A 26,375-nucleotide genomic window follows, 5' to 3' on the forward strand; every position below is an offset into this window, starting at 1 on the left:
CTGGGAGGGACTCGGACCGTTCGCGCCCTGGCACCGCCCTTTGGGACAAAGGCCAAGGGTCCCGCCCCCCACGTCCCTCCCTCGGCTCGGCCCGCCTCAGCGCAGCCCGCTCGCGGGTCCTCGGATGTCGGGCCCCGCCTGACTTGAAGAGGCTTCTGCGCGCCCGCCCTGCCTGGGTCCTCCACCCCTCGCGCTTTGAGGGAAGCGCTGCTGAAAGAGTGTCAAAGAAACGAGGGCAGGGAATTGAGGGGGGACACAGGAAGGAGTCTGGGAAAGAGTTCCCACCCACCCTTGCCCAGCCCGGGACGCATGGGGAGTGGGCGGACTCAGATCTGGCACACCAGCACCTTTACTCTCAACTCCAGACCTCCTTGGCACCGTTAGCAAAGGTGGTGAGCTGCTGACTGCAGAGAAAGTAACTGCTGATGTGTGTATGTTTTTGCCCCTTACGACTTTATTTACCCCCAGTGGGGAAGTTGGACTTTTCTAGACTTGGAATGGGAAGTTGACGTCACCCCCAAAGTCCCTGGTCTAAGGAATTTAGTCTGGTCAATAGACTCTTGCAGGCACCTATGGTGCGTCAGGGCGGGATTGGGAATTCCCCAAGAGGAGGCATGGGTTAAGATTCACATGAACCCAAAGTATAAAAAAACAAATCCATGAGTTCATGTTAATACTAATGAGTAATTGGGTAAATGAATAATGGGGAAGAGTAGGCACATTCCTCATTCAGGAGACTTCCAAATAATCTTTGTAGATTCTCCAAGGTGGAGCATAGTTTCCCACTTCTTATGTGTGATTGTGAAGAGAGACTTTCTTGTAAAAGAAGCAAAAGAGTAGTTTCACAGTGGAGAATCCTGCTGAACCCCATTTTAACCAGATGATCAAGGTCAACATCAAAAGTTAGCTTGGAGGGGCTGGGGTTGTGGCTCAGGGGTAGAGCGCTTGCCTAGCATGTGCGAGGCACTGGGTTCTATCCTCAGCACCACATAAAAATAAAATAAACAAAATAAAGGTATTGTGTCCAACTACAACTAAAAATATATATTTAAAAAAATTAGCATGGACTGACACTTTCTCCCGTTTTAGTCCCTCCAGGACTGGGAATTGAAATCAGACCCTTCAACATTCTAGGCAAGTGCTCTACCACTGAGATAACATCATCCCCAGCACGCCCTCACCTTTTTTGTGATAGGGTCTTGCTGATTTGCTTAGGGTCTCACTAAATTGCTGAGGCTGACTTTGAACTTGCAATCCTCCTTAGTTTCTTGAGTCATTGGGATTACAGGTGTGCTCCAACGTGCCTGGAAGAATGCCTACTTTAGAAAGATACTATGTTGCTGGGCATGGTGGCCCAGGTCTGTAATCCCATTTACTCAGGAGGCTGAGGCAGGAGCTTAACAAATTCAAGACCAGCCAGGGCAACTTAGTGAGATCCTGTCTCAAACAAAAAAAAGGCGTGGGGACTGCAGTTCAGTGGTAGAGTGCCCCTTCAATCTCGATACTGGGAGAAAAAAAAAAGAACAGAGTCCCCCCCACCTCTCACCCCCCCCCCCGCCCCCCGCCCCCGACATTCTAGGCAAGTGCTCTCCCACTGATACTACATCCCCAGGAGGGGCCACGGCCTGTTAACCTCAGGACCTGCCACAAGAAGGGTCTAGGGTCAGAGTGTCTGGAAGCTGGATAGTTTAAAAACAGAGGCTTGGCTCAGTGTTGGAGCACCTGCCCCTCATGCACGAGGCTCTGGTTCAGTCCCCAGTACTGCCACCCACACACACACACACACACACACACACACACACACACACACTTGTTCTCTCACTATTCAGTAAGCCATAATCGGAAACCAAGATGCCATAATCGGAAACCAAGATGCCAACAGGCCATTTCTTTTCAGAGAATCCAAGGACAAACCTGTCCCACTCCTGTCTACAGCTTTTTGTTTGTTTGTTTGTTTGTTTTAGTTGTAGATGGACACAATATCTTTATTTTATTTATTTATTTTTTTTCAAATTTTTTTTTTTTAGTTCTTGGCGGACACAACATCTTTGTTTGTATGTGGTGCTGAGGATTGAACCCGGGCCGCACGCATGCCAGGCGAGCGCGCTACTGCTTGAGCCACATCCCCAGCCCCCCCCCACTTTTTTTTGTACCAGGAATTGAACCCAGGAGCACTTAACCACCAATCGACATCCAGCCCTTTTTATAGTTTATTGAGAGACAGGGTCTCTCTAAGTTGCTTAGGGCCTTGCTAAGTTTCTGAGGCTGGCTTTGAACTTGTGATCCTTCTGCTTCAGCCTCCCAAGCCATGCCACTACACCTGGCTCCAGTTGCCCTCATTTTAAATTGTCTATGTTCTGCAATACCCTATTTTCAAATAAAGTCAGAGTCATGGGTATGGGGGTTAGGACCTGAATACTTTGAAGGGAGCACACAATTCAACCCGGAACAGTGCACAAATCAGGAGGAACTTAAGGAACACCTAGATTAGCAGTGCCAGGGGTCATGAGTGTCCCTAAATTCCTATCTCTCTATGTACTCTAGGACCCTGGCCCTTCCTCATGCTTCAGCACACACTGCTGCCACCACCGCAATCCCTCCTGCCGGGCATTCATGGCTGCCTCTGTTTCTCTGGCTCTCCAGGTTTAGAAGTGGGATAATCTTAAATCCCTGAGACCAAGTTTTTTTGTTTTCATTTGTTTGAAACTGGGGATTGAACCAGGGGCTGCAGTTATAATTGCCATTTTGATTCAAGTGAGATGGAATCTCTGTGTATTTTAATTTTAAGGGATCCTCTACCCTTAGTTAGGTCCCCAGCTGCATTTAATTTTCTTAAGACAGGATCTTGCTAAATTATCGGGACTGGTCTTTTTTTATTTATTTATTTTTTAGTTTTTGGCAGACACAACATCTTTGTTTGTATGTGGTGCTGAGGATCGAACCTGGCGCCGCATGCATACCAGGCGAGCGCTACCGCTTGAGCCACATCCCCAGCCCCTCGGGACTGGTCTTGTACTTGGAATCCTCCTTCCTCAGCCTCCCAAGTTGCTGGGTTCATAAGTGTGTACCGTTGCACTAGGACTAGGTTGGAAACTTTTAGAAGGCATTTAATGAATTAGGAACCAAAGAGAAAACTGAAGTAGAAGAGTACAAACCTGCCAACAAGCCGTTCTTCTTGAATGAATAACACCCAAGTCCATCTGCCTCCATAGCATTCTCTGGGCCCCCAGGAAGTCCTGTCCTTGTCATACAAATGGTGCTGAGTGCCACCCTCCCCAACTACTCCCCTCCCTCTTCTCCCTGCCAGTATAGGCTGCCCCTCCAGACCTCCCATCTTCCAAATAATCTAGTCAAGGAGCTGGCTTGACTAAATCTGTGTCAGAGTAGAAGTTCCTCATGCAGATGTCCCCATCTGACCCCCTGAGCAGGCCCTTTTGACCTGCACCCATTTTTGTTTTGTTTTGTTTTGTTTTGCTTTTGTTGCTGGGGGCGAACCCAGGGCTTCATGCATGATAGGCAAGCACTGTACCATTGAACTGCACCCACAGGCCTGAAGTTTTGTTTTGTTCTTTTTTAAAAGCAGCTTTATTAAAGTTAATTCACAAACTGTACAATCTGAGCATTTTAAGTGTGCAGTGCATTAGTTATTTCTGGTCTTCACAGAATCTTTATTGTGGGCTGTCTTGGCAATGCAGGAAGGTGAGCAGCATGTCCGGCCTCCAGCCACAGGTACCAGTCATGACAATCAAATTTGTCTCCAGATATTGCCCAGTGTCTCTGAAGGGACCAAACTCTCAGCGGGGGGCCTCCTGTTTTATCCAAAGTGTTCAGGCTTCCCTCCCACTGAGCAGGAAGCTGTTGTTCCTCTGGTCCCACAGAAAGGCAGGGATTGTCTCCCGGCCCCCACCTCCCTGTGTAGTCATCAAGGCTGTGTTCATCAAGCTCTTCATGGGCGCCTCCCCTGGGCTGTGATCCAAGGCTTTGTGGAGGGTATGGGGTGGGGACTGTCTGTAGGAGTGAAGAAATGGGGAGGGGGGGAGCCAGTCTATTGTCTAAAGGAGCCCTGTGTGCAAAGAGCCCTGCCTTAGTTGGGACTAACAGAGGACAGGGACAAGTGGCTTGTAAACAAGAGGCGTTTGTTTGAGGAGCCTGGAAGGGAACCAGCAGGGTCAGGCTCTGGTGAGGGCGCTCTCCCAGGTTGCAGATTGCTGGCATCTTGTTTAGTCCCCACATGGTGGGGAAGAGGGACAGAGAGCTGGGGCTGCTTTGACAGAGACACTAACCTCCCCCACAATGACTCCCTTCTCAAGAACTAATCACCTGGCAAAGGTCCTCCTCCTTGGGGGTTAGGATTTCAACATGTGAACTCTGGGGGGACAGATACTTTCCGATGATTTCGAACCCCTTTCAGGTAGAGAACAAATGCCAAAAGAGGTACAGTCCATGCCTGGGATTCATGGCGGAGGCTGGGGGATGGTGGAAATGGCCTTTGAACTGGGCTGCCACTGGTTGCTGTGGCTCAGGCAGGCGGGAGGTTGCTGGGAAAAGATCTTCTGGACAGAATTTGTAGTGGATGGGGGAAGCCTGGGTGTGCCCAGCTTGGCAGGAAGGCCCATAATGAGTTCCATACGTTGGTTGTTGGTTTAGACAAGGAGCACTGGATCCTGGCCGTCCCTTGTTTGCCAAGACCCAGGGGTGGCTGGGAAGCCCAGGCATCAGCACTACCCTGATCAGAACTTGGCTGTGTGGATTTTGGACTTGCTGAGACCATAGACCTGTGTAGTTCTGGAAGGGAAGGGGCTGCCACTTGAGAAGATCTGCTTGTCCTGGGTGATGACTTCCTTTTTTTTAAAGACAGAGGCTGGCTGTACTACCCAGGCTGGTTTCGAACTTGTGGGCTCACACCATCCTTGACCTAAACCTCTGGAGTAGCTGGGACTACAGGCTGTGCCATCACTCCTGGAACAGTGGTGGCATCACAATAGCACATTTCAATTATCCGAGTTTCAAAGTTGTTGGCCAGTGTCTGGCATCTTTTTGAAATAGTTGGCTATTAGGGGCAAGGGTAACTGACACTTTTGGGCTCAGCAGGAACGTGTTCACACATGCCTCTGGCACCATCCTTATGCGGACTCTATCCTAAAGGGTGGCAAATGAAAGTCTGACAGGTTACACCTCCTGCCACAGCTGGTCCTGAATAACTCTAAACTGTGCAGGACAGTCTGGCTGCAGTATTGCTCAAAAACAAATCCACAAAGAGAAACAATAACAAGCCAGAAACAATTCAGCCGATGAGAATAATTAGAAAGCCATTCCCGGCTTTACTGCACCTCCTTTGAAGGGATCCAGACTGCCCCACTTCTATGCTTTTTCTTTTTCTTTTTTTTTTTTTTTAAATATTTATTTATTCTTTTTTTTAGTTTTCGGCGGACACAACATCTTTGTTGGTATGTGGTGCTGAGGATCGAACCTGGGCCGCACGCATGCCAGGCGAGCGCGCTACCGCTTGAGCCACATCCCCAGCCCGCTTTTTCTTTTTTCTCCCTATGCTGGGGATGAACCCAGGGGTGTTCTACCACTGAGCCACACCCCCAACCACTATTTTTTTTGGTACCAGGGATTGAACTCAGGGGCACTCAGCCACTGAGCCACATCCCCAACCCTCTTTTGTATTTTATGTTCAGACAGAATCTCAATGAGTGCTCAGTGCCTTGCTAAGGTTGGCTTTGAACTCATGATCCTCCTGCCTCAGCCTTCCAAGCCACTGGGATTATGTATGTGCCACCGCTCCTGGCCCCTAGCACCCCCCCTTTTTTAAAATATTTATTTTTTAGTTGTAAGTGGACATAATACCTTTATTTTTTTAAATTTTTATTGGTGCTGAGGATTGAACCCAGTGCCTCACGCATGCCAGGCAAGTGCTCTACCTCTGAGCCACAACTCCAGCCCCCACAACTTCTTCTTTTTTTTTTTTTTAAAGAGGAGAGAGAGAGAGAGAGAGAGAGAGAGAGAGAGAGAGAGAGAGAGAGAATTTTTTAATATTTATTATTTTTTTTAGTTCTCGGCGGACACAACATCTTTGTTGGTATGTGGTGCTGAGGATGGAACCCGGGCTGCACGCATGCCAGGCGAGCGCGCTACTGCTTGAGCCACATCCCCAGCCCCCCAACTCCTTCTTAAAAAATATTTTATTTTGAGACAAGGTCTCACCAAGTTGCAGAGGTAAGCCTTGACTTGAGATCCTCTGCTTCAGCCTCCCTGAGTAGCTGGGACCACCTGTGAGTGGCACTGTACCTGGTTTTCTTTACATGATTTTTTTTTTTCAATCCTAAGGATCCATCCTAGGCCCCATGCATGCTTGGCAAGTGTGTTACCGCTGGGCTTCAGCCCCAGCCCTCCTTTATGCTTTTGATACACTTTAAAATTTTGGCACACCTTAATCCCTGTGATCTGGGAGGCTGACATAGGAGAATGGCAACTTCCAGCCCAGCCTCTGCCATTTACAGAGATCCTCAGCAACTTAGTGAGACTTGTTGAGAGCCACAGTTTAGTCGGAATGATGCCTGGCATTTTGCTAGAGGGAATGGTTGAAAGGTGACCCTGCTCCGGGATTAGGGCGGATCCTGCTGCCTCAGGTGCCCCACTGCTACTTTGGAGTTGAGTTTTTTTTGGGGAGGGTTCCAGGAGAATTGGCGCGGGGAGCCCGGTGGAGGTAGTGTGTTCCCGGGAAGTGTGTGTAGAGTGTCGGTGAGAGTTCAGGAATAAAGAGTTGCTGTTTGAACCTACAAGGCTTTGTGGCGGCTTGGTTATTTGTGCCCAGCCAGACTGCAGCAGAGATTGTCTCAAATTAAAAATAAAAGGACTGGTCTGGGGTGGTGGCTCAGTGGTAGAGCACTTGCCTGGAATATGTGAAGCACTGGGTCCGATTCTCAGCACCACATAAAAATAGATGAATAAAGTAAAGGTTCATGAACATCTAAAAAAATATTAAAAAAATAAAATAAAGGGGCTGGGGACGTGGCTCAAGTGGTAGCGCGCTCGCCTGGCATGCGTGCGGCCCGGGTTCGATCCTCAGCACCACATACCAACAAAGATGTTGTGTCCGCCGAGAACTAAAAAATAAATATTAAAAAAAAATTAAAAAAAAAAAATAAAAAAAAAATAAAAAAATAAAAAAATAAAAAAATAAAATAAAATAAAAGGACTGACTATATAGCTTAGTGGTAAAGTGCCCCTGAAGAAATTTGGAACCTAATATTGAAGCTCTGGGTTCCATCCCCAATGTCAGAAAGAAATTTCTTTTGACTTATACACATATTTACTCGGTATCTTAGGTTATTCAAAGAGTAAACAGTGTGTTGAAGCCATGACAGAAATCAGCAGACCTGGCTGACCTGCTGAAGGGCCCTGCTTGGCACGGACAGCTTCTCCTTGTAGCGTTCTTCTCCCATGTGGTTGTTGGTGCTCCTGTTTTAGATGTGTCCTGTCACTTCTCTTTGGTGTCCGATTCCCCATTCCTGGATGGCATTAGAGCAGATTATGCCAAGTGAAGTTAGCCAGCCCCAAAAACACAAATGCCGAATGTCTTCTCTGATATAAGGGGGGGGGGTGACTCAAAATGGGGTAGGGAGGAAGAGCATGAGAAGAAGATTACCTCTAGATAGGGAAGAGGGGTGGGAGGGAAAGGGAGGGAGAAGGGGAATTGTATGGAAGGTGGAAGGAGACCCTCATCCTTATACAGAATACAGGTATGACGATGTGAGGGGGGGAAAAAAGAAGTGGGTCACATTAGATTAGATAGAAGTGATGGGAGGGGAGGGGAAGGGGGAAGGGGCGAAGGGAAGGGCAGCAGAATAAAATAGACTTTATTATTGCTATGGGTATATATGTGACTGCATGACCAATGTGATTCTGCCACCTGTACACTCAGAAAAATGAGAAATTATACCCCATCTGACTCAAATGTATGATATGTCAAGGTCATTGTACTGTCATGTGTAACTAATTAAAACAAATAAAAAAATTTTTTAAAAATCCCCCATTTCCTGGCACCCAACTCTTGCTTCCATTTGTTAATTTACTTGTTCATTTAAAAAAATATTTATTTTTTAGTTGTAGTTGGATACAATACCTTTATTTCACTTATTTATTTTTATGTGGTGCTGAGGATCAACCCCAGGGTCCCATAGGTGCGAGGCGAGCGCTCTACCGCTGAGCCCCAGCCCCAGCCCCAGCCCCAGCCCCTTACTTGAGCATTTTTGAAGTCTGTCTGCTGGAGCTTCCTCAGAAGACCTGCCAGTGTCTCTGTTCAGGCTTCCTGCCTGGTTGCCAGTTGGGCCCTGCCTGGGGTTCCCGGATGGGATCCTTTCCCCTCAGAATCTCAAGGGCAGCTCCACTGTCTCCTTACTGCCTGTCTGAGCCACTAGAAGCCACATTGCCCAGTTGCCACTCAGTGCCCATCCTGCCCAGAAAAGAGCAGCCAGCCCTTGTCCTCTTTACCCTTTGCCTCTCTGGTCTCGGGTCCAACTCCCTCCAACCCCGTGAGGTTTTTAGAGCCTCTCCTGCTCTTGTCTTGCCTCACGTGTCCGTCACCCTAATGCTGCCTCCCAGAAGCCCAGGATGGGGCTCTTGTGGATGGGGCAGGGAAAGCAGGAACCAGAAATCGACAAATGTATCCCTAGTGCAAAAAATAGACTCCAAATCTGTCCTGCTTTTTCACCTGCAACAGGGCATTCGGCCCAGAGGAGATGGAAAGTTCCATTGGAATCAGAAGGTGGAGTGAATTTGGTTGGAAGTTTTCCAGGGAAATTAAGGGCTTGCCCCTACACCTAGTTAAGAAGCTCTGTTCTAAACCAGGTGTGGTGGCACTTAGTTATAATCCTAGCTACAACAGGAGGCTGAGGTAGGAGTCTCCCAAATTCAAGGCCAGACTCAGCAGCTTAACTATACCCTGACTCAGAATAAAAGTAAAAAAGGACTAGAGTGTGTGGCCCTCCATCAATTCCCACTACCAGGCTAGCAGGGGATGGGGGTGAAGCACTGCTATATATGACCCTTTATTAAAGTGGCATAAAAATCTTGTCACATGCAAACAAAGAAAGAGGTTAATATATATGGTACCAGGGATTGAACTCAGGGGCACTCCACCACTGAGCCACATCCCCAGCCCTATTTTGCATTTTATTTAGAGACAGGGTCTCACTGAGTTGCTTAGTGCCTTGCTTTTGCTGAGGCTGGCTTTGAACTACAGATCCTCCTGCCTCAGCCTCCTGAGCTACTGGGATTACAGGTGTGTGCCACCACGCTCAGAAAAATAGGTTAATATTTGCAACATAGGCATGCCCACGGGACTGACCAGAAAGGACTAACAAGATGATCAGAAGGGACATTCATAGAAGAATAGGTGACCAAAAATATCTCCCACTTTGGAAGCAGAAAGGAGCCATTCTTCCTTCCTCTGTCCCCTCAGTGGGCTTAGCAGACTGGCCATTTCTGCTGCAGCTTTTGATGACCCACTGGCCTCACTGACCCTGCTTGCACCTCCCTGGGCCTTTCATTCCTGTAGGCGTCCATAGCTATAAGCAAGGGCCTGCTGGGTCTTCTGATGGCTGCTTAGTGTCAGGACCCCCTCCCCATGTTTGAGAGCTCCCCACCTTATGATTCTTGTTGGAAGGTCCTTCGCAGGTGGCAGTCATCAGAGGCCCAGCCCTGGTCTTGGACACCCAGCTGGCCACAAGGTGGGGAGCAGGGATACCAGGGTGGAGTTTGCAGTGGCCAGGGAATGGTCATGACGCGGGAGGAAGATCTTCTTTTCTTTCTTTCTTTCTTTTTTTAATATATATATATATATATATTTGTTAGTTGTCCATGGACCTTTATTTTATTTATTTATGTGTGGTGCTGAGCATCGAACCCAGTGCCTCACACATGCTGGGTAAGGGCTCTTCCACTGAGCCACAACCCAGCCCTTTTTCTTTTCTTTTTTTTTTTTTTCCAAATACAAGTTGAGTATCTCTTATTTGAAAGAGATGCAAATAAAGTGTTTCAGATTTTAGAATATTCTCATGTATATGAGATATTTTGGGAAGAGGGCCCAAGTGTAAATATGAAATTCATTTCTTTTTTGTTGTTGTTCTTCTTAGTTACACGTGACAGTAGAGTGTATTTTGACATACCTCACATTCATGGAGTAGAGCTTCCCATTCTTGTGGCCGTATGTGACGTGGAGTTTCACTGGTCGTGTATTGATTCACACGTGAACATGGGAAAGTGACATCTGATTCCTTCTCCTGACTTTCCCATTCCCATCCCCTCCCTTCCCTTCATCCACTTCGTCTTCCTCCCCTGCTATTTTAGTCAGCTCTTCCACAGCTGTGACTAAAAGACCCAACCAGCATAACTGTAGATTAAAAGCTCATTACAGGGCTCAAGGTTTCAGAGGTCTCAATCCATAGACAGCAGGTGCCATTCCTTGGGGCTCAAGGTCAGGTAGAGGGAAGCCACTCACTTGGTGATCAGGAGCAGAGAGAGACTCTCAAAGGGACTCTCCCAGGGATCCACCTCTTCCGTCCACACCCTACTCACCTGCAGTTGCCACTCAGCTAGTCCCATCCAGATTAATTAATTGACTGAGTTAAAACTCCCATAATCCAATCATTTCTCCTCTAAACCTTCTTACATTGTCTCACACACGAGCTTTTGACGGACACCTAATATCAAAACCATAAGACTTCTTATTATGTATTAGCATCCACCTATCAGAGAGAACATTTGGCCTTTAGTTTCTTGGGACTGGCTTATTTGAAATTCAATTCTGTTTCAGGTCCACCTTGCATATGAAAGGTGGCTTGTGTGGCTCAGTGGTTATATGCCCCTAGATTTCATCCTCAGTACCAAAATAAATCTTTATTGTGTAATCTCATGTAATCTCAGCAACTCAGGAGGCTGAAGCAGGATAATTACAAATTCAAGGCCAGCCTTAGCAACTTAACAAGACCCTGTCTCAAAATTAAAAAAAAAAATTAAAGGACTGGGGATGTGGTAAAGTGGTAAAGTGTCCCTGGGTTCAATCCCCATTATGCACCCCCCCAAAAAAACCCCAAAACATTTATTGTGAAATGTTTATTTATGAATATATAAAACACAGCAAAGGGTTTTAAAAAATTAAAAAAGCAAACACCCTTGTAAACACCACCCAGACCATGAAAGTAGAACATTTCAAGTAAAAAAAAAAATTACATTGGGCTGAGTATGTGGCTCAGTGGTAGAGCATTTGCCTAGCATGCACAAGGTCTGGGGTTCCATCCATCCCCAGCCCAGAGAAACAAAAAATGCCCCCCAAACAAGCAAAAACTGCCAAACGGTCTAGCATCCCCTTTTTGGAAATGAGCACAAATAACAAACATTTTCATGGAAACATTTTCATTGAAACATGTTCTGGAATAGCAAAAGCCACACTGAAACAAAAGGAGTTCATACTTGCCAACACCTACACCCACCATACATCTGATTCCCATAACCCACAGGTTGGGTTAATGAGAGTTGGAGTACCTGTCATGCCAACTTGCCTAAATCACCTGGCTGGTCAGTGACGGTGGGGGGCAGTCATGTGGCTGAAGGCTGCTTCACTGCAGCCTTGCCTATAAAAAAAATTCAAATGCTCATTACCTGAGCCGGGTGCAGTGGTGCACACCTGTAATCCTAGCAGTTCAGGAGGCTGAGGCAGGAGGAACGCAAGTTTCAGAGCCAGTCTCGGCAACTTAGTGAGACCCTAAGCAATTTAGTGGGACTCTCAAAATAAAAAGGGCTGGGGATGTGATCCAGTGGTTAAAGTGTCCCTGGGAACAAAAAAATAAATAAATAAGTGAATGAATGCTCACTGTGTTAATGACAAATAAGTCTACTTTAGGAATTTAGCCTAACCATAAATATGGCCAAAAATTCCTGCTAAAAGTATTCATCAGCAATACTTTTATAGCCAAAAATAAAACAATTTAAATGTTCAGTAATGGGAAAATAAATTTGAGCCATTAGAATGTTTCTTGGAGGGCTGGGGATGTGGCTCAAGTGGTAGCTCGCTCGCCTGGCATGCGTGCGGCCCGGGTTCGATCCTCAGCACCACATACAAACAAAGATGTTGTGCCCGCCGAAAACTAAAAAAAAAAAAAAATAAAGATTAAAAAATTCTCTCTCTCTCTCTCTCTCTGTCTCTCACTCTCTTAAAAAAAAAAAAAAAAAAGAATGTTTCTTGGAGTCATTTGTGGCTCACTTGCCCACGTGCTGACCGATCCTTCCATCTGATGGTCTCCTGGCGGGTAAACTAGGGCTGAGAGATCTTGTTTGGTCCCACATGCTCTCCTGGAAGGCTACACGGGTGCTGCTCGAGTGTGCGAGGCCCAGGTAATGCTAAGAACTAGCTTCTGCTCGGGGATAGGGTCTCCTATTTCACCCCCTTCTGGCCCCTGTTCCCTTCAAAGTAGCTAGAAAAGGAAACTCAGTTGGGGCTCCCCATTGCCTCCCTCTGACTCAACAGAGGCCAACGCCTTGTTGTTTTAGACTCTGGCCTCAGGTCCCCAGGTCAGAGGCTGGCCTGCACCTGGGCATACGAGGCACAGAGGTACCTGTCCATAGCCAAGAGTTCCATCCTGTGCCTTCCTCAGCTGAGACCTGAGCTCTTTTCCTGGGACCCTGGAGGGAGCTCGGCTCCAGGCTGATGGCACAGGGTGAGGGTCCTCCCCTCCAGGAGCCAAAAAACGGGGCAAAGGGGCCGGTTGAAGAGGGCATGGAAGGTGTGCAGGAGCTTAGTCTGCGGCTCCAGGCTGTAGAAAGCAAGGCAGCCTGAGGTCAGGTCCAAATCCATGCCCACCAGCCGCCCAGACAAGCTGGGGAGGCGCTGGACCTCTCCCTTGTGCCAGGCCTGGACGCTATCTTCCTGTATGCAGAGGCCCCAGGACGAGGGTCCACGGCCGATGTTGTCTGTGTGGGCTCCCTGCTTGCGTCGCATCAGTTCTGGGTAGGCGACGCCCAGGGTCACTGAGTGGCCAGAAGTACGCACCTCCCAGTAGTGCCGTCCAGCCTGGAAGCTCTGGGAACACTGCACCTGCCAGAGCTCAAAGTTCCCTGGCCGGGCTGGGCCCTGGGGCTGGCGATGGTGCTTCACCTGCTGGTTCTGGTGGGACAGGAGGAAGTGGCGATTGGCACTATCTGGGTCAAAGGTGAGATTGCGATAATCTGTTGGGGAGAGATGGACAGAAGTAGGTAAAGGTGCCATCCTATCCCCAGGGGCGGGGGGTGAGCAACCACCAAATGTCTGCCAGGCTGAGCACTGGGTGTCTTTGCAGCATTTAATTCTTACTGCTTCTTCGGAGGTGGAATCGTCTATGAGCTCCATTTCATAAGTGAGAAAACTGAGGCTCACGGCTCACAGATAAGCTAACTGGGTATCAAGTGAGAGACGAATCATGATAGATTAATGTCTATGTGATCAGAATCTGTCCTTTAACACTATGCTGGTTGCACCTGCTGCAGGGTGGATGTGGACGTGGTGTGTATCCTGCAATAGGTATGCACGGGAAGGACCAGAGGACAGATGACCCACACAGGGCAGTCACAGCAGGCGCCTGCTGACACGCTCACACGTATGCACAGACATGCATGCACAGTACACACAGACAGGCGTTGGGCCTCCTTACTCTGCCAGAGTTCCTTCCTCAGCGGACACAGCATGCGTGTGCTTGGGACCTGTGCCAGGGGACGCGGGGCCTCTAGGGAACAAAGCAGTATTAGGGGAATGGATGTGGAGGCCAGCAAGGCAGACCCCTGACCTTTTCTGCCTCTTAGTGGGAGGAAGAGCTGGGCCCAGACAGGTAGGGGGAGGTCTGGGGTCAGCCTTACCCACAGGGCCCGAGTCAGCAGCCTTGGCTGGCACTCTGGAGGGGTGCCCCTCTTCCAGGAGAAGGCCACAAAGCAGGCTCAGCAACTCCTTTAGGTCACTCAGCTGCTGGTCTTCATCCCACTGTGGAGGGGTCAGTGGCCCAAGGGGTTCTGGGGGCTCAAAGAGCTGCTGTGACTCCTGAGAGCCCCAGCGAAAACCACAGTGAGCCCAGGTACAAGGGCAGGGAAGCCTGGCCCCGGTCCACTGCCCTCAGGCTGGTACCTGCAAGAAGGTCTGGTCATCCACTTGCTCCAGGAGACCCTGTACCCTGCGGCCATATTGAGCCAGGGCCTCCAGGTGGCTGTGCAGCCGCCGCTCCTCATCCTGGGCCTGTGTCAGTGCCTGTGTCTTGGCAGTCTCGATGCCTCTCAGCGCCACAGCCCTCCGTATCTCCAGGGCCTGCAGCAGGCAGCTGAACTTGCCAGAGACCACCGAGATCAGATTGCAGGCTGAGTTCTGTGTGGGCACAGGAGGAGCATCAGGGTGGCCAGGGCCTGAGCCACGCCAAGGCAGACCTGGGTTCAGGTGTAGGATGCGGAGAACCTCTTCCCCCTGGGGCAGAATCCTGCCTAGGCCCTTACTCCCTGCTGCCAGGAGGTGTTTTCAAGATGGCTCACATATCCAGGGACCATCTGGTGGCTGTCCACAGGACAGTGGGAGGATGTAATGGGATGACCACTGGCAGGCCTCCTACCTGGATCTGGCTGCTTTGTTGCTGCAGCTCCTGGAGCTGGGTCTTGGCCTGAGTGGCCTGCTGCTGGGTGATCTCCAGCTTGGCTCTCAGCTGGGCCTGTGGTGCTCATCCAGGGGATGAACAAGAGAGGGCCAGAATTGGCTGTGAAATCTCCCTGAGACTATCACCACCACCACTAGCAGAAGCTGGGCACCCTCTGCATGCTGCCCAAATCTGGGGTGACCGGAGGGTTAGCACACAGCAGCAGCCTCAGCATAAGCCTAGAAGAGCAAGGTCAAACTCCAGGGAGGCCTGGACAAGGCCTCAGCTTCCACTGTTGCAGATGGTGCACGGGCAGCACAGAAGCCTTGGGTTAAAGACCCAACTTCCAGTTCCTGCTTCACTTTTGCCTCTTGAAGTGTGAGCAAACTGGGGCAGAGCCTCTACCTCTGTGGGCAATAGCCTCTTCTCCACCCGCAAGCAACAGATGGGAGCAATCCTGCTGGTGCAGGAAAACCGTGGGGAAAGGGCATCTGACAACGTACCAGAGCTGTCTGACAAGTGGGTGCTCCGGTGCCTATGGGCCCAAGTGGGAGGGGGACCTCTATTTGGCTGCTCTGATTCCCTTGAGGAACAAAATGTGTTCTCATGGGAACAGGAGACCATGCTGATGCCAGGAGTCCCTGTTCCCTGGCCACTGCTAGGACTGGTTCCTTGTACCTGGTCAAGAACCTTACTACTCGATTCTGCTCCTCCCAGTACTGTTCTGAGGTGGGACCAGTATCCACTGATATGAGGAAACAGGCCCAGAGCGGCTGACAATTTGGTCAGTTCTCAGAGCTTTCTAAGTCTAATACTTGTGGCTTCTGCCCAGACCTTCTGCCTCCAGCATTACAATCCGCTGGGGATGTCCAAAGTGAGGGGACAGTCCCTCTTGGCTCACTCAACCCTCCCTGAAGGACAAGCCTCTGTCCCCTTACCCCTTGGGTATTCTCTCCAGCCACCCCATGGCACTCCCCTTTGCAGTTAAACTCTGCTCCTCTGGACCATGTGCCATTTGGCAGAATCTCCTGCCCTGGCCCTGCTCCTTGTAGCAGTGGTCTCATGGTCTCTGCTGCAGACTTGGGGGCCTAGCTCAGTCTCCTGCGGCTGCCATGAGCAGAAACATCTCACCCTCATTCTCAGTGGCTTCAGCAGCCACATGGATCACCTTCCAACAGCCTTCTTTCCATCTTAGCCACTCACTCCTGTGACCTCATGATAACCCTAGCCCCAGATCCAAAATCTCTATTCCAGGCATTCATTTTCTGACCACCACCTCCTGTCCCTTACTTGTTCCAGCCCATTTGTCCCCCCATCTTCCTACCTTGGCATGCCCCAAGTAGGCAACCCTCTGCCTCCCCGTCCAATGGGCCTCCTGGCCACCATGCACCAGCACCCTGCCGCTCCTTAGAACACCCTCTGTCTGCCCCATCCCCAGATAATTCATTCCAACATCCTCCCTGCTGAAATGGCTATGGGCAAGGGCACCGGACACTAATGGTGTCAACCTGAAAGCCATTTTCATCCTCTTACCTCCTAGCAGCATGGAGCACCCCAGATCACATTCTCCTTCCTGCAACCTACTGTCCCCTGCCACCATGCCAAGCACTCTCCCAGGTAGCTCCTGCTTGGTTTGATCACAGGCAGGGCTTCCCCTATCCTGGGCTCAGCAGAAGACCCCACTCCTTTCCGGGACCATCTTTCTCCTTCTTGTTCAGCTTTCCTTGAGATCGCAACAGATGCCTATGATCCCTCTCCTGGTTTGTCCAACTGGTGTCCCCAGTCCCAAACTCTGCTCTCCACTCACACTTCTCAGCACACTTTAGCCCCAGCACTTGCTCAAGACAGAAACCAAGCCCCACAAGGGACTGTGACTTTTACTCATGGATTTTCTCCCCTGACTTCAGCTTCTCCTTGTCCCTAAATTCCCATTGTGGACCTACCTACTTGGGTCTCACCTCCTGCCCGCTCCACACCCCAATAGGGATCAATCTTCACAAAGCTGAAGTGGGATCTCATTGATCTCCTGTTCCAAGCCTGCAAGGGTTCCCCACCTGGGTTTCTACAGAGAGTGGGCTCCTCACCAGGCCCCACTGCCTCTCATGGTCTGGCCCCTGCTGACCTGGAAGGCCTCCAAGAGTGCCTGTTCTTTCCCACCCACTGACTGTGGCCCAGGCTGCCTGGTCACCTGGATGCTCTTCTCCAGATCCTTCTCCTGGCTGGCACTCCTTCAGCCCTCAAGGGTCACCTAAAGGCCACTTCCCCTCTCTCCTTAAGGCCCCCTTAAGCAGGGTTGCCTTGTTGTCTATTGCAAGGACACACTTTCCTGTAATACAGCTTGCTGTTCAGGGTGTTGCTGGGTTTTTGTATGGATGGATGGAACCTAAAGGCCCTTTAGCACTCAGCTACATCCCTATTCTTTTTATTTTATTTTTAAATTTTTAATATTTATTTTTCAGTTTTCGGCGGATACATCTTTGTTTGTATGTGGTGCTGAGGATTGAACCAAAGCTGCATGCATGCCAGGCGAGCGCGCTACCACTTGAGCCACATCCCCAGCCCTATCCTTTTTATTTCTGAGAAAGGGTCTCAATAAATTGCGGAGGGTCTTACAAAGCTGCAGAACTTGCGATCCTCCTGCATAAGCCTCCTAAGTTGCTGGAATTACAGGTGTGAGCCCTGGTGTTTGACAATATATTTAGGTTTTAATGGGACCTTGACCCCTTAAGTGGATTCTAAGCCTCAGACTTATTTATCAGTATGCTCCCCCTCCCCTCATACTGCAGGGGTTCTGCGCATTTACTGCTGAACACGACATTTAACCAGGGACCGGGAATGGAGTAGGGGTCCACTCTAAATCCCCTGGCTTTGCATTCAACCAACCGGAGGGCTGTATTGAGCAGCTCCGGAGACCTGGTGAGCCCTGGCGAGGGCTGGTTACCCCATAACTAAGTCTGGGTCTGCAGCCTTTGCTTCAGCCGCCCAGCCCAGCCCGCCAGCGCAGCGCCGCGCGTCTGCGAGGTTTCCAGGCCCGGCCCCTCCCGCCCGGTCGCCGCGGCGTCACCTCGCGCTCGCGGCGCTCAGCGTCCAGCAGCGCCCGCTCGTGGAGGTCACAGTCCAGCACGGTGCAGGCGCTGCACACGCAGCGGCCCTCGGTGCGGCAGAAGAGCTCGAGCGGACGCCCGTGGCGCGGGCAGCGCGCCCTAGCGCCGGGGTCCGCACGGGGGTCCGCGCCGGCGCCGGGGCGCAGCAACTCCAGCAGGTCGCTGAGCGCCACGTTGCGGCACAGCTCCGCGCCGTCGGGGAAGGGCTGGCGGCACTCGGGGCACTCTTTCTGACAGCGGCGCCAACAGTCCTGGATGCAGGCTCTACAGAAGTTGTGGCCGCAGGGCAGAGTCGCCGGGTCCCGGTAGAGCCCCAGGCAGATGGCGCAGGTCAGCTTGTCCTCCAGCTGCAGCGCGGCCATGGCGGAGGCAGCAGGAAGGCCGGCCGGCGTCTCTTAAAGGGACCGAGACTGCTGCGGGCGTGGCTACCGCGGGAGGAGCCAGCACCCTGCCCAGGAAGACAACGCACCCACTAGGGCAGGTGCTGGGCACCGCGGGTCAGACCCTTGCGTGGTCCTTCTCTGACCGACAGCCTCCCACTTCCCTAGGCGTAGCCAGGGCTGGAGGTTCTGGGCCAGGGACCATCAAGGAACCTCATGCGAGTAGACCCTCCTTCACCCCCGGCAAGCTTGGGCAGTTAAATAAATTAGACGTGTGGGACCTGATAAGAACCCCAGGGCACAGCTAGAGCCCAATAAATGCTCCCTCCTGAGCGGAGGCGCTGTTGCACTTTTTCCTGGAACTGTGTTCCCAGGCACTTGCCAGATTGGGGCGTCTCCCTTCTCCGGGTTATGAGTAACTTTTTTTTTTTTTTTTTTTTTTTAAGTAAACAGTTAGATGGAAATTTCTGATAACCAAGAAACCAGTAAAGTTTTTTTTTTTTTTCCTTCTCCAAGGGCCCCTTTAGAGGACACCGTCACCCTCTAGATGCTGGGCTTCATATGACCTCCTGTTAGGGTGAGTTCCTGGTCTGGAACTTCAAGCTGTTCTGGATGCCCCCCCCCCTTTTTTAGTTGTCAATGGACCTTTAACTTCTTGCTTTTTATGTGATGCTGAGAATCGAACCCAGTGCCTCACACATGCTAGGCAAGCACTCTACCACTGAGCCACAACCCCAGCCCCTGTACCCCATTTTTATTGGGTAATCCAAACAAACATTTCCCCTGTGGCTGAGCAGAGTAGAAGGGGCCTGAGTACTTGCCCATGGCCACCCTGGGCAATTGTGTGGTCAAGTCAATAGGGTGGTAAGGGGGCGGCCACACTTCCTTTTACCAAGCAAGCCTGACATGCCTGAGATGCAGCACCATGCCCTCTACAGTGATACCGTTATCTTTCTGGAAAAGGTGATAGATTCCCCCCTTGACCTTCTGCAAGACGACCTTTGGGGGGGGGGAAACACCTAGCCATCCAGTGAGCCATCCAGGGTCTTGGTCTGGAGTGGAGATTGGGTCAGAGGTCTCTGCAATGAGTTGCTGCCTTGCCTGGTCAGGTATTACATCCCAGGTATGGGGGCAGGAGTTTGCCACCATGCAGAGGCAGTGATGCTCAGGGCTGGCATAGCTCAAGAGCTTATGGGTATATGAATACATGACCAGTGTAACTCGATATCATGTATAACCCTAAGAAGGGGAAGTCATACTCCATAACTAAAAAGAATTTTAAAAAGGAAAAAAAAAAATGGGGCTGGGGATATATAGCGCAGTTAGTAGAGAGCTTGCCTTGCATGCACAAAGCCCTAGGTTCAATCCCCAGCACTGAAAAAAAAAAAAAAAAAAAAAAGTGGGGGTGGTGGGGAAGAGCTTATGGGACTAACCAAGGCCCACTGCCCATATCTTCTTCTGTGTCTTCTGAAGCCACTGGATCATAGTGCTCTGACCCTATCTGAAGGTGGAGGTGAGAAGAAACCTTCTTCCACCCATGAAGCAGTACAGCTCCACCAGGGAGCTCTGGCTTCTCCTAGAATACAGACCCAGACCAGCAAGAGCAGAAGTCATCTTTATTCACACCCTTCCATTCCCACCTGACAACCTCCTTTGCTCCCAGCCTTGGGCCTGATGGGACAGGCCTATAGAGGAGCTGCCTCAGGCAGGGACCAGAACCCCAGAGCTCAGACCACAGGAGCTGTCTTTCCTGTTCCTGCCAGTCCAGCAGACCCTCCAAAGTGGGTACACTATGACCCCTCAGTAGATGCCATAGGTAGGCTCATGACTGTCCCTATACCGGTCCAGGTAGCGCAGGGGCTGTCGGTGCGGGAAGCGTTTCTGCTTGGGGTGGTAAGGGGGCGGCCGCACAAACTCAAACACGGGCTCCCGCATGTCTGCAAGAAAAGTGAAGGACCCAGGGGTGGACTCCTGCCAGGGACTGCCCACCTGAGGGGCAGCATGCCTGCCAGGAGCCATCTCCAACCAAGGCACACAGGAAAGGTTCATGTGCTCAGGCCCACCTCGCTCCCCCTTACCCAGAAGCTGGTGGAAGGTTTGGGTGACTGAGTCATCCCAGCGGCACTGAAAGAAGGCCAAGCCAGCTGGAGTCATGGCTTCCTGGTGTTTCTTGTAGAAATCAAAAGTGTGGAAGGTCCTCTGGGCCAGCTGGTAGCTGTAAGATGGGGAACATCTGAGAGTGGGAGGGGGCACCAGAGCCCTGCCCCCTCATAGGCAATCTTCCTAGGGTTGGCCTGGTGTACTGTTCTACCAGTCTCAAGGTGTAGGTCAAATGAGGCCAAAGAAAGAGCCACCATCTTGGGGGAGCTGGTCTGAGGTCTGGGACGTGTGTGGGGTACAAATTACCAGGGTGAAGGGCGGGTGTCTTCGGAGAAGTCGATTGGCTTGTCCTGCTTGAAGAGCAGAAAGGCGAAGCGGTGGAAGCCGGTGCCTCGGGCAGGGAAGGGGGGGAGATAAGGACAAGTCTCCTGTCCTTCAGTCACTCTGTTGCCTGGGATGTTGGTTCTGGTTGGAGGGAAGTAGTAATTAACTGCCACTAGGAGATGGCAAGAACACCTTCAGAATGTAAACCTTAGAGGCTGATGTCATTCCCTGTGGGTACAGACCCTGACCAATCTCTAGCAGAGCTCTGTGACCCCCTCAAACATAATGCAAATAGGTGGAGGGAGCAGGAGGGGCCCAGAGGCTGAGGACAAGGCTTCCAGAGACCATAAGGATGACAGCAAGGCCGAGCAGCCCATTTACCAGGACCTGGGAGCCAGGGGGTCTGCCCTAGTCATTCGGGCTGGAAAGCTGCACCACCTTTGGGCTGACTCTCTGAGGCCTGAGGGTCTGGTCACGGAAGAGCTGGCCTGGCCTGGCACTGGGGTGGCAACTTTACCTGCCCAGGTACAACTCTCCAGAGGGTTCTGCTCCACAGGCTGGTAACTGCAGTTGAATGAAACCAGCCTCCCACTTAACTGGCTTTAATTACCCAGAAGTCTCAAAGCTGGGGTCGTCTGCCTGACCTCCCCCTGGCCTAGTGTTCAGAGCCAAGACCCACCAAGAAAATGAAGGGCACACCCGTCTGAATTGCCTGGGGAAGGAAAGCCCAGCGGCTCAAGACTGTTTGGAGATGTCACAACTGCCAGAGGCCTCTCCCAGTTCTTTCCCCCTTAGTCACAGTGCCCCTCAGAGTAGGTAAGAAACATGGTGGCAACATCCCAGTTTTACAGGAAAGGCTGTGGGTTCTGAGATGAAGAGGCTGTGGGAGCCAGCCGACGGCCACTGCTGTTTCCTTCCTTACTCATCTTCAAGGGCCCCTGTGCTTTCAGGAGGCACAGGTGAGAGGTAGGAGGTTAATTCAAAATCCTAATGTTAACCTATGGTGAAGCCAATTCTGAAATCCAGGGGCTGTTCTTTCCAGGCTCCCAGGGCCTCTCTGCAATTCCCTGACCCGCTCCCACTCCCGACCAGATACTCACAGCAGCCAGTGGACGTATTCTGCATCTGGCTCCAGCAGGTGTCCATCTGCATAGAAACACACCTCACTAACCAGGGTCCTGATTCTCCTCCCCTGGAAGGAGGTGATACTGGAGCTCTCCATCTGGTCTTGGCCCAGTGCCCTGACCCAGGGGAGGAAGAAAGGGGAGGAAGGAGGCTCAGTAAACCGCAAACACCTACCCAGATTGGTAAGCAGCAGTGTCCACATGGAACCCTCATCTGCTTCATAGGTCACCTCTGGGGACTGGGCAGCCTGGCAGGGAGAGAACAGGAGAGCTGCCACTCCAACCAAGGATAAGCTGTTACAAACAATTTCTTTCTGGAAGGCTGTAGCTTGAGGGGGGTCTTGCAGAAGGCAGTGTCCATTCTGGCCTAAATCAGGCCTCTTGACAGCTGCTCAGAGGCATGTAGACAAGGATGCTTACAGAAGGAGCCCTGAAGAGTTGTCTGTCGTGAGATCTAAATGCAAAAGGGACCATGTGCCAAGAGACAAGGCCTGGGACTAAACTCTAGACAGTAGCTAGTCCCAGGAATGTGCAAAGATGGAGCTTCTTTTTCCTGTTTTTTATTGTCTTTGTAACTGTTTTGTGTTTCCCAGAAAATAAAAAAGACAGAGAGAACCACAGAACCCCACACCTGGGAGCTGTGATGGTGCAATGGGATGTGTCTGTGTGCACACAGGACTGGGAGAAGGGCACGCTGCGTGGTACCTCAGTTGGAGTCACTTCATTGCCATGGTACACAGGCATCAGGTCCTCTTCGCCCACAGCATAGGCCACACGCAGGGGAACCCAGGGCACGAAAGTGGCACCGTGGAACAGGTCTCGGTAGAGGCCGTAATACTCAGCCAGGCGCTGCTTGTGGTAAGGGCCGCAGGTCCTCTCCCACTCAGCTCGCACAGCCTCCAGGGGGATGCTGGCTGGGAAGGAGTGAGGCCAGTTGGATGCAAGGTGGGGACAGGGACCACCTAGGACCCTTCCTGTCAGGGCTTACCTGTGCGGAGGCGAGCAGCCCGCTCTTCTTCCACATTGGCCCGAAGCTCCCTTAGGACCTGCTTCCGTTCGTGTAACTGTTGGGTCCGGCAGACCTTGGGTGGAGGCAGTCCAATGTCAACTTTGTCTTTGGGATCTGGGGAGGAGTGTGTTGGAGGAAGCAGGATTACATCTCTTGGCTAAACTGCTGCCCCTACCTAGTTCTACTGCTCTGTAGTTCCAGCCTCTGCTGCTGTCCTTCTCTTTGGTTCACAAAACTAAAACACACTGTGCGGTCTGCTTTCCAGATCTGAACAGGGCCCCACTAAACAAAACGATATAAGGTGAAGTTGTGGGGCTGGGGATGTGGCTCAAGCGGTAGTGCACTCGCCTGGCATGCGTGCGGCCCGGGTTCGATCCTCAGCACCACATACCAACAAAGATGTTGTGTCCGCCGAGAACTAAAAAATAAATATTAAAAATTCTCTCTCTCCCCCTCTCTCTTTAAAAAAAAATAAAGCATGGAGACATTTAAAAAAAAAAAAAAAAGGTGAAGTTGTGTTTTCTGATGTCCAAACTAGGTCTCACTGAATCATTTGGGTCATGGAAAATTGAGGCAGATGTCATAATTACAGTTAGGATTCACAGTGGGCTATGGACATGCACCTGTGTCCTTAGTGGAATGAACAGCTGATGTCAGAAGGATCAAAGAAGCACTTCTCACCTTTAATGGGGAGATAAATAGCCTCAGAATTTTGTTAAAATTCAGATTTTGATTCAGGCCCTGCATTTCTTTCTTTTTCTGGGTGGGGGTGGAGGACTGGGTATTGAACCTAAGTAGTCTAACACATCCTGATCCTTTAATTTTTTTTCCTTCAATTTTGAGACAGGGTCTCATTAAATTATGGAGGCCGGTCTCTAACTTCCCATCTTCCTACCCCAACCTTCCAAGTAGCTGGTATTACAGGCCTGAACCACCACACCAGCACACTTTGCCTGCGGTTCTGGTCCCAGAACACAGTTTAAGTAGTAAAGCCCTGGAGAACTTTCAATCTATCACCTTTATCTATTTACATGATAGGCAACCATGTATTTATTGAGCCCTCATTGGGAATGGTATTAGTGTAAAAATTTCTGTATCCTTTAATCCTCATAGAAATTTGGTGACAAAGCCACAATTATTTCATTTTACTCGAAGCTTAGGGACATCATCGAAAGAGGTTGGGCTGCGGTTTAAATCAGGCTATCTAGTATGCCTGTAAGCATCATAAAAACTGCCTCTATAAAAGCTTCCAAAAAAGGATGTGCTCAGTAAGAATGAGTTCTTTAAAGGCTGGATTCCTGTTACCCGGCCCGGGGCTTTAATTTAGCAAGGCACCGCACACCTCGTGCTAGGAACCGTGCGGGTGCAAGGATCCAAAGGTGGGCAAGTCAGGCATGATCTGCAGGGCGCTTGCTAGATGCGGAGACGGGAAAAGAGCACCCAGTGGCCAGAGCTACGTGGAGCACTTTAGGAGCACGGAGAGGAGTCCCAACCCGGAACGATCAGGAAAGGATTTTAGGAGTGGCTATTCTAGAAGCTGGAACTCTGACCCTTGTTGGGGTGCCCATCAGGAGGCTGAAAGGCCAGGACAGGCTCGCCCGGAGCACGCCGGCGGCTCCTCCCCGGAGGTCCAGGGTCCGCACCTGTCTTGTCCCCGAAGTACTCCCAGTAGGTCCGCCACCAGTGCGGGGCCCGCGCCTCCTGCTCCGCCCGGCGTCGGTAGCGGTCGAAGCTCCGGTACTTCTCCAGCCGCTCCAGGTTGCTCACGTCGATGTCCGCGTTGGGCATCGGCCCCAGCGGGGGCGTCCGGCGGCTCAGGGCGGCTGCGGGTGGAGAGCGGGGCGTCACGGGGGCTCCGGCCCGGCCGAGCCCCAGGTCGTCAAGAGCTCCCGGCCCCAGGACCCTTACCCGAGGTGCCGAAGCCTCGCCAGGCCCGCCTCCCGCACAGCGCGGCTCGCCACCAGGGCGCCGCCATCTTCCCACAGGCCGACGCGGACCTTCGGAGCCCGCCCAGCGCCCGCCCCTGAGGCCCCGCCCCGGCGCCGGACTCCTCCCCCTCCGGGGCCGCCTCCGGAAGTGCCCGGGGCCGGCCTGCGGTGAAACGCGAGCGGCCACCAGGGGGCGACGCAGCCTGGCCTTGAACCGCGAACGGGGCTCTCAGCCTCTGCGGCGCTTCCTGCGCTCTGGGGCGCTGGCGGGCGCGGGGACAGTGCTCGCATGGCTTCCGCAGAGCGCTCGGGCTGAAGTTCCCGATGTAAACCTTCGCGTCGCTCTTGTAGTTCCCTCACTTGTGCCAAGAACCAGGTTATAATAGTGCTCACCTCGCTGCTAGGGGGAGGAAATGAATTAACATTTAACAGAATACGTGCTAGGCCTGGATCATCTCCAGCTTGCATTATCCACGCAGCAGCACAAGGGACCTGTTCACCCACACACAGGATCAGGGCTTAGCATTGCTCTGGGATCCAGTTCTAACAAGGTAAAACTTGGTGGCCCAGGTGATATGGACCCTCGTCTACCCCTACCCCAGTCCCTCTGTCCTAGAACAACACAAGTTTCCAGCACAGCACACCGTCTGTTCTTCCACAGTTTGCTCTGCAGGCCACAAAGCCTTTCCACACGCTATCACTTCTGTTTTTACCTCCTCACGTTTCCCTCTGTGGCCTGACTGCCTTGCAGCACCAGTAGAATGGTCCCTCTGGGAAGTCTACCCTGACATCTCAAATGAGGGCTGGTGGCATGGTCAGTTGCTCCGGCACCAGCAGAAGCTTGACCCTCACACTCAGACTGAAGTGGACGCAGGGGTCTCTCCATCCAGTAGGAAGTGGCCATACCTGTTTCCATACATAGCAAACAGCTAAACCTCTCACCATCACTTCTACTTTGCCTAACAGCCTGTACCTGCTGTCTGCTAAGCTCTGAGGGAGATTGACAGGCCAGTAACACCCAGACCTGCTGTTAAGGAGTGGCTGCTGTGAAATTCCCACCGATACACAGTGGAACAGTGTTGGCCCAACTGGATTGTGCGTAGTCACTGTGGTCTCCTTGGCTGTTTTACCTTTTCCTTTTGTTTCTGAATCCTCTTCTATGTGCCTGTAAAGCCACCTGGGTCCTATGCAGGGTCTCCAGCAGCGCTGAGGCTTGCTGCTCAACCAGGTGGCTTGTACTTCCTTTCTTATTCTCTTCCAGCATGGAAGGCCCTAAAGAATGGGACTTACTTAGAATCCAATTATTTGAGGGGCCTAGCATGGATTATCACGTGACAACTTAAAGCATATAATACACGTGAACAACTCTTGAAACTCGAAGCAATGGCTCCACCAATATTTCTCTAACAGGAATTAAGCATTTGGATTATGACCTTGAAGGAAATGTTACAATATTTTCCTCTGGTGCTGGGGATTGAACCCAGGGGCATTATACTCCTGAGCTACACCCCAGCCGTTTTTAAAAATTATGAGACAGGGACTTGCTAAATTGCCCAGGCTGGCTTCAAACTTGTGACCTTCTTCTGCCTTAGCCTCCCAAGTAGCTGAGATTACAGGTGTGTACCACTGTACCCAAAAGGAATTGTTATAGTTGTTAATAGGGTAAGACTGACCAATAGATACTGACTCATGTATGCACTGTATGCAGCCCTCTACAATGTCTGTGGCCTGGGAGAAAGAAATGTATTAATTAGGCTA

At 51.1% G+C, this 26,375-nt stretch overlaps 2 protein-coding genes across 4 annotated transcripts; both read right to left on the reverse strand.

Moving 5' to 3' along the window:
• Positions 1–12,243: 12,243 nt before the first annotated feature.
• Positions 12,244–18,540, reverse strand: TRIM65 (tripartite motif containing 65). Of its 3 annotated transcripts, XM_081270921.1 has the most exons (6): positions 17,713–18,535; positions 14,628–14,723; positions 14,156–14,389; positions 13,894–14,071; positions 13,692–13,763; positions 12,244–13,230 (listed from the first exon to the last, which is right to left on the reverse strand). In XM_081270921.1, exons 1-6 carry the CDS (start codon positions 18,112–18,114, stop codon positions 12,656–12,658), a joined length of 1,557 nt encoding a protein of 518 aa, XP_081127047.1. In that variant the 5' UTR covers positions 18,115–18,535; the 3' UTR covers positions 12,244–12,655. The 3 variants fall into 3 exon arrangements, with proteins under 3 accessions (XP_081127047.1, XP_081127048.1, XP_081127049.1); XM_081270922.1 differs by lacking the exon at positions 13,692–13,763 and having other exon boundaries at positions 17,713–18,540; XM_081270923.1 differs by lacking the exon at positions 14,628–14,723 and having other exon boundaries at positions 17,713–18,534.
• Positions 18,541–19,731: 1,191 nt separating this feature from the next.
• MRPL38 (mitochondrial ribosomal protein L38) lies at positions 19,732–24,756 on the reverse strand. Its single transcript, XM_081271055.1, has 9 exons — positions 24,598–24,756; positions 24,333–24,512; positions 22,669–22,803; positions 22,386–22,594; positions 21,856–21,928; positions 21,657–21,702; positions 20,539–20,697; positions 20,211–20,347; positions 19,732–20,069 (listed from the first exon to the last, which is right to left on the reverse strand). The coding sequence occupies exons 1-9, from the start codon at positions 24,662–24,664 to the stop codon at positions 19,933–19,935; spliced, it is 1,143 nt and encodes a 380-aa protein (XP_081127181.1). The 5' UTR covers positions 24,665–24,756; the 3' UTR covers positions 19,732–19,932.
• Positions 24,757–26,375: the final 1,619 nt, after the last annotated feature.

This window comes from Spermophilus citellus, assembly GCF_964194105.1.
Source record: "Spermophilus citellus genome assembly, chromosome: 17".
Classification (NCBI taxonomy): Eukaryota; Metazoa; Chordata; class Mammalia; order Rodentia; family Sciuridae; genus Spermophilus; species Spermophilus citellus.

Bases quoted from the DNA above. Each gene is read 5' to 3' on its own strand.
- TRIM65 (XM_081270921.1), bottom strand. From the start codon at position 18,114: ATGGCCGCGCTGCAGCTGGAGGACAAGCTGACCTGCGCCATCTGCCTG. The intron at 14,072-14,155 runs GTACCAGCCTGA...TGGGGCTCTCAG, and splicing joins ATGACCAGACCTTCTTGCAG to GAGTCACAGCAGCTCTTTGA. The intron at 13,764-13,893 runs GTAAGGCTGACC...TTTGTTCCCTAG, and splicing joins TGCTGACTCGGGCCCTGTGG to AGGCCCCGCGTCCCCTGGCA.
- MRPL38 (XM_081271055.1), bottom strand. From the start codon at position 24,664: ATGGCGGCGCCCTGGTGGCGAGCCGCGCTGTGCGGGAGGCGGGCCTGG. The intron at 24,513-24,597 runs GTAAGGGTCCTG...CTCCACCCGCAG, and splicing joins GCGAGGCTTCGGCACCTCGG to CCGCCCTGAGCCGCCGGACG. The intron at 20,348-20,538 runs GTAATTTGTACC...CCCATCTTACAG, and splicing joins GACACCCGCCCTTCACCCTG to CTACCAGCTGGCCCAGAGGA.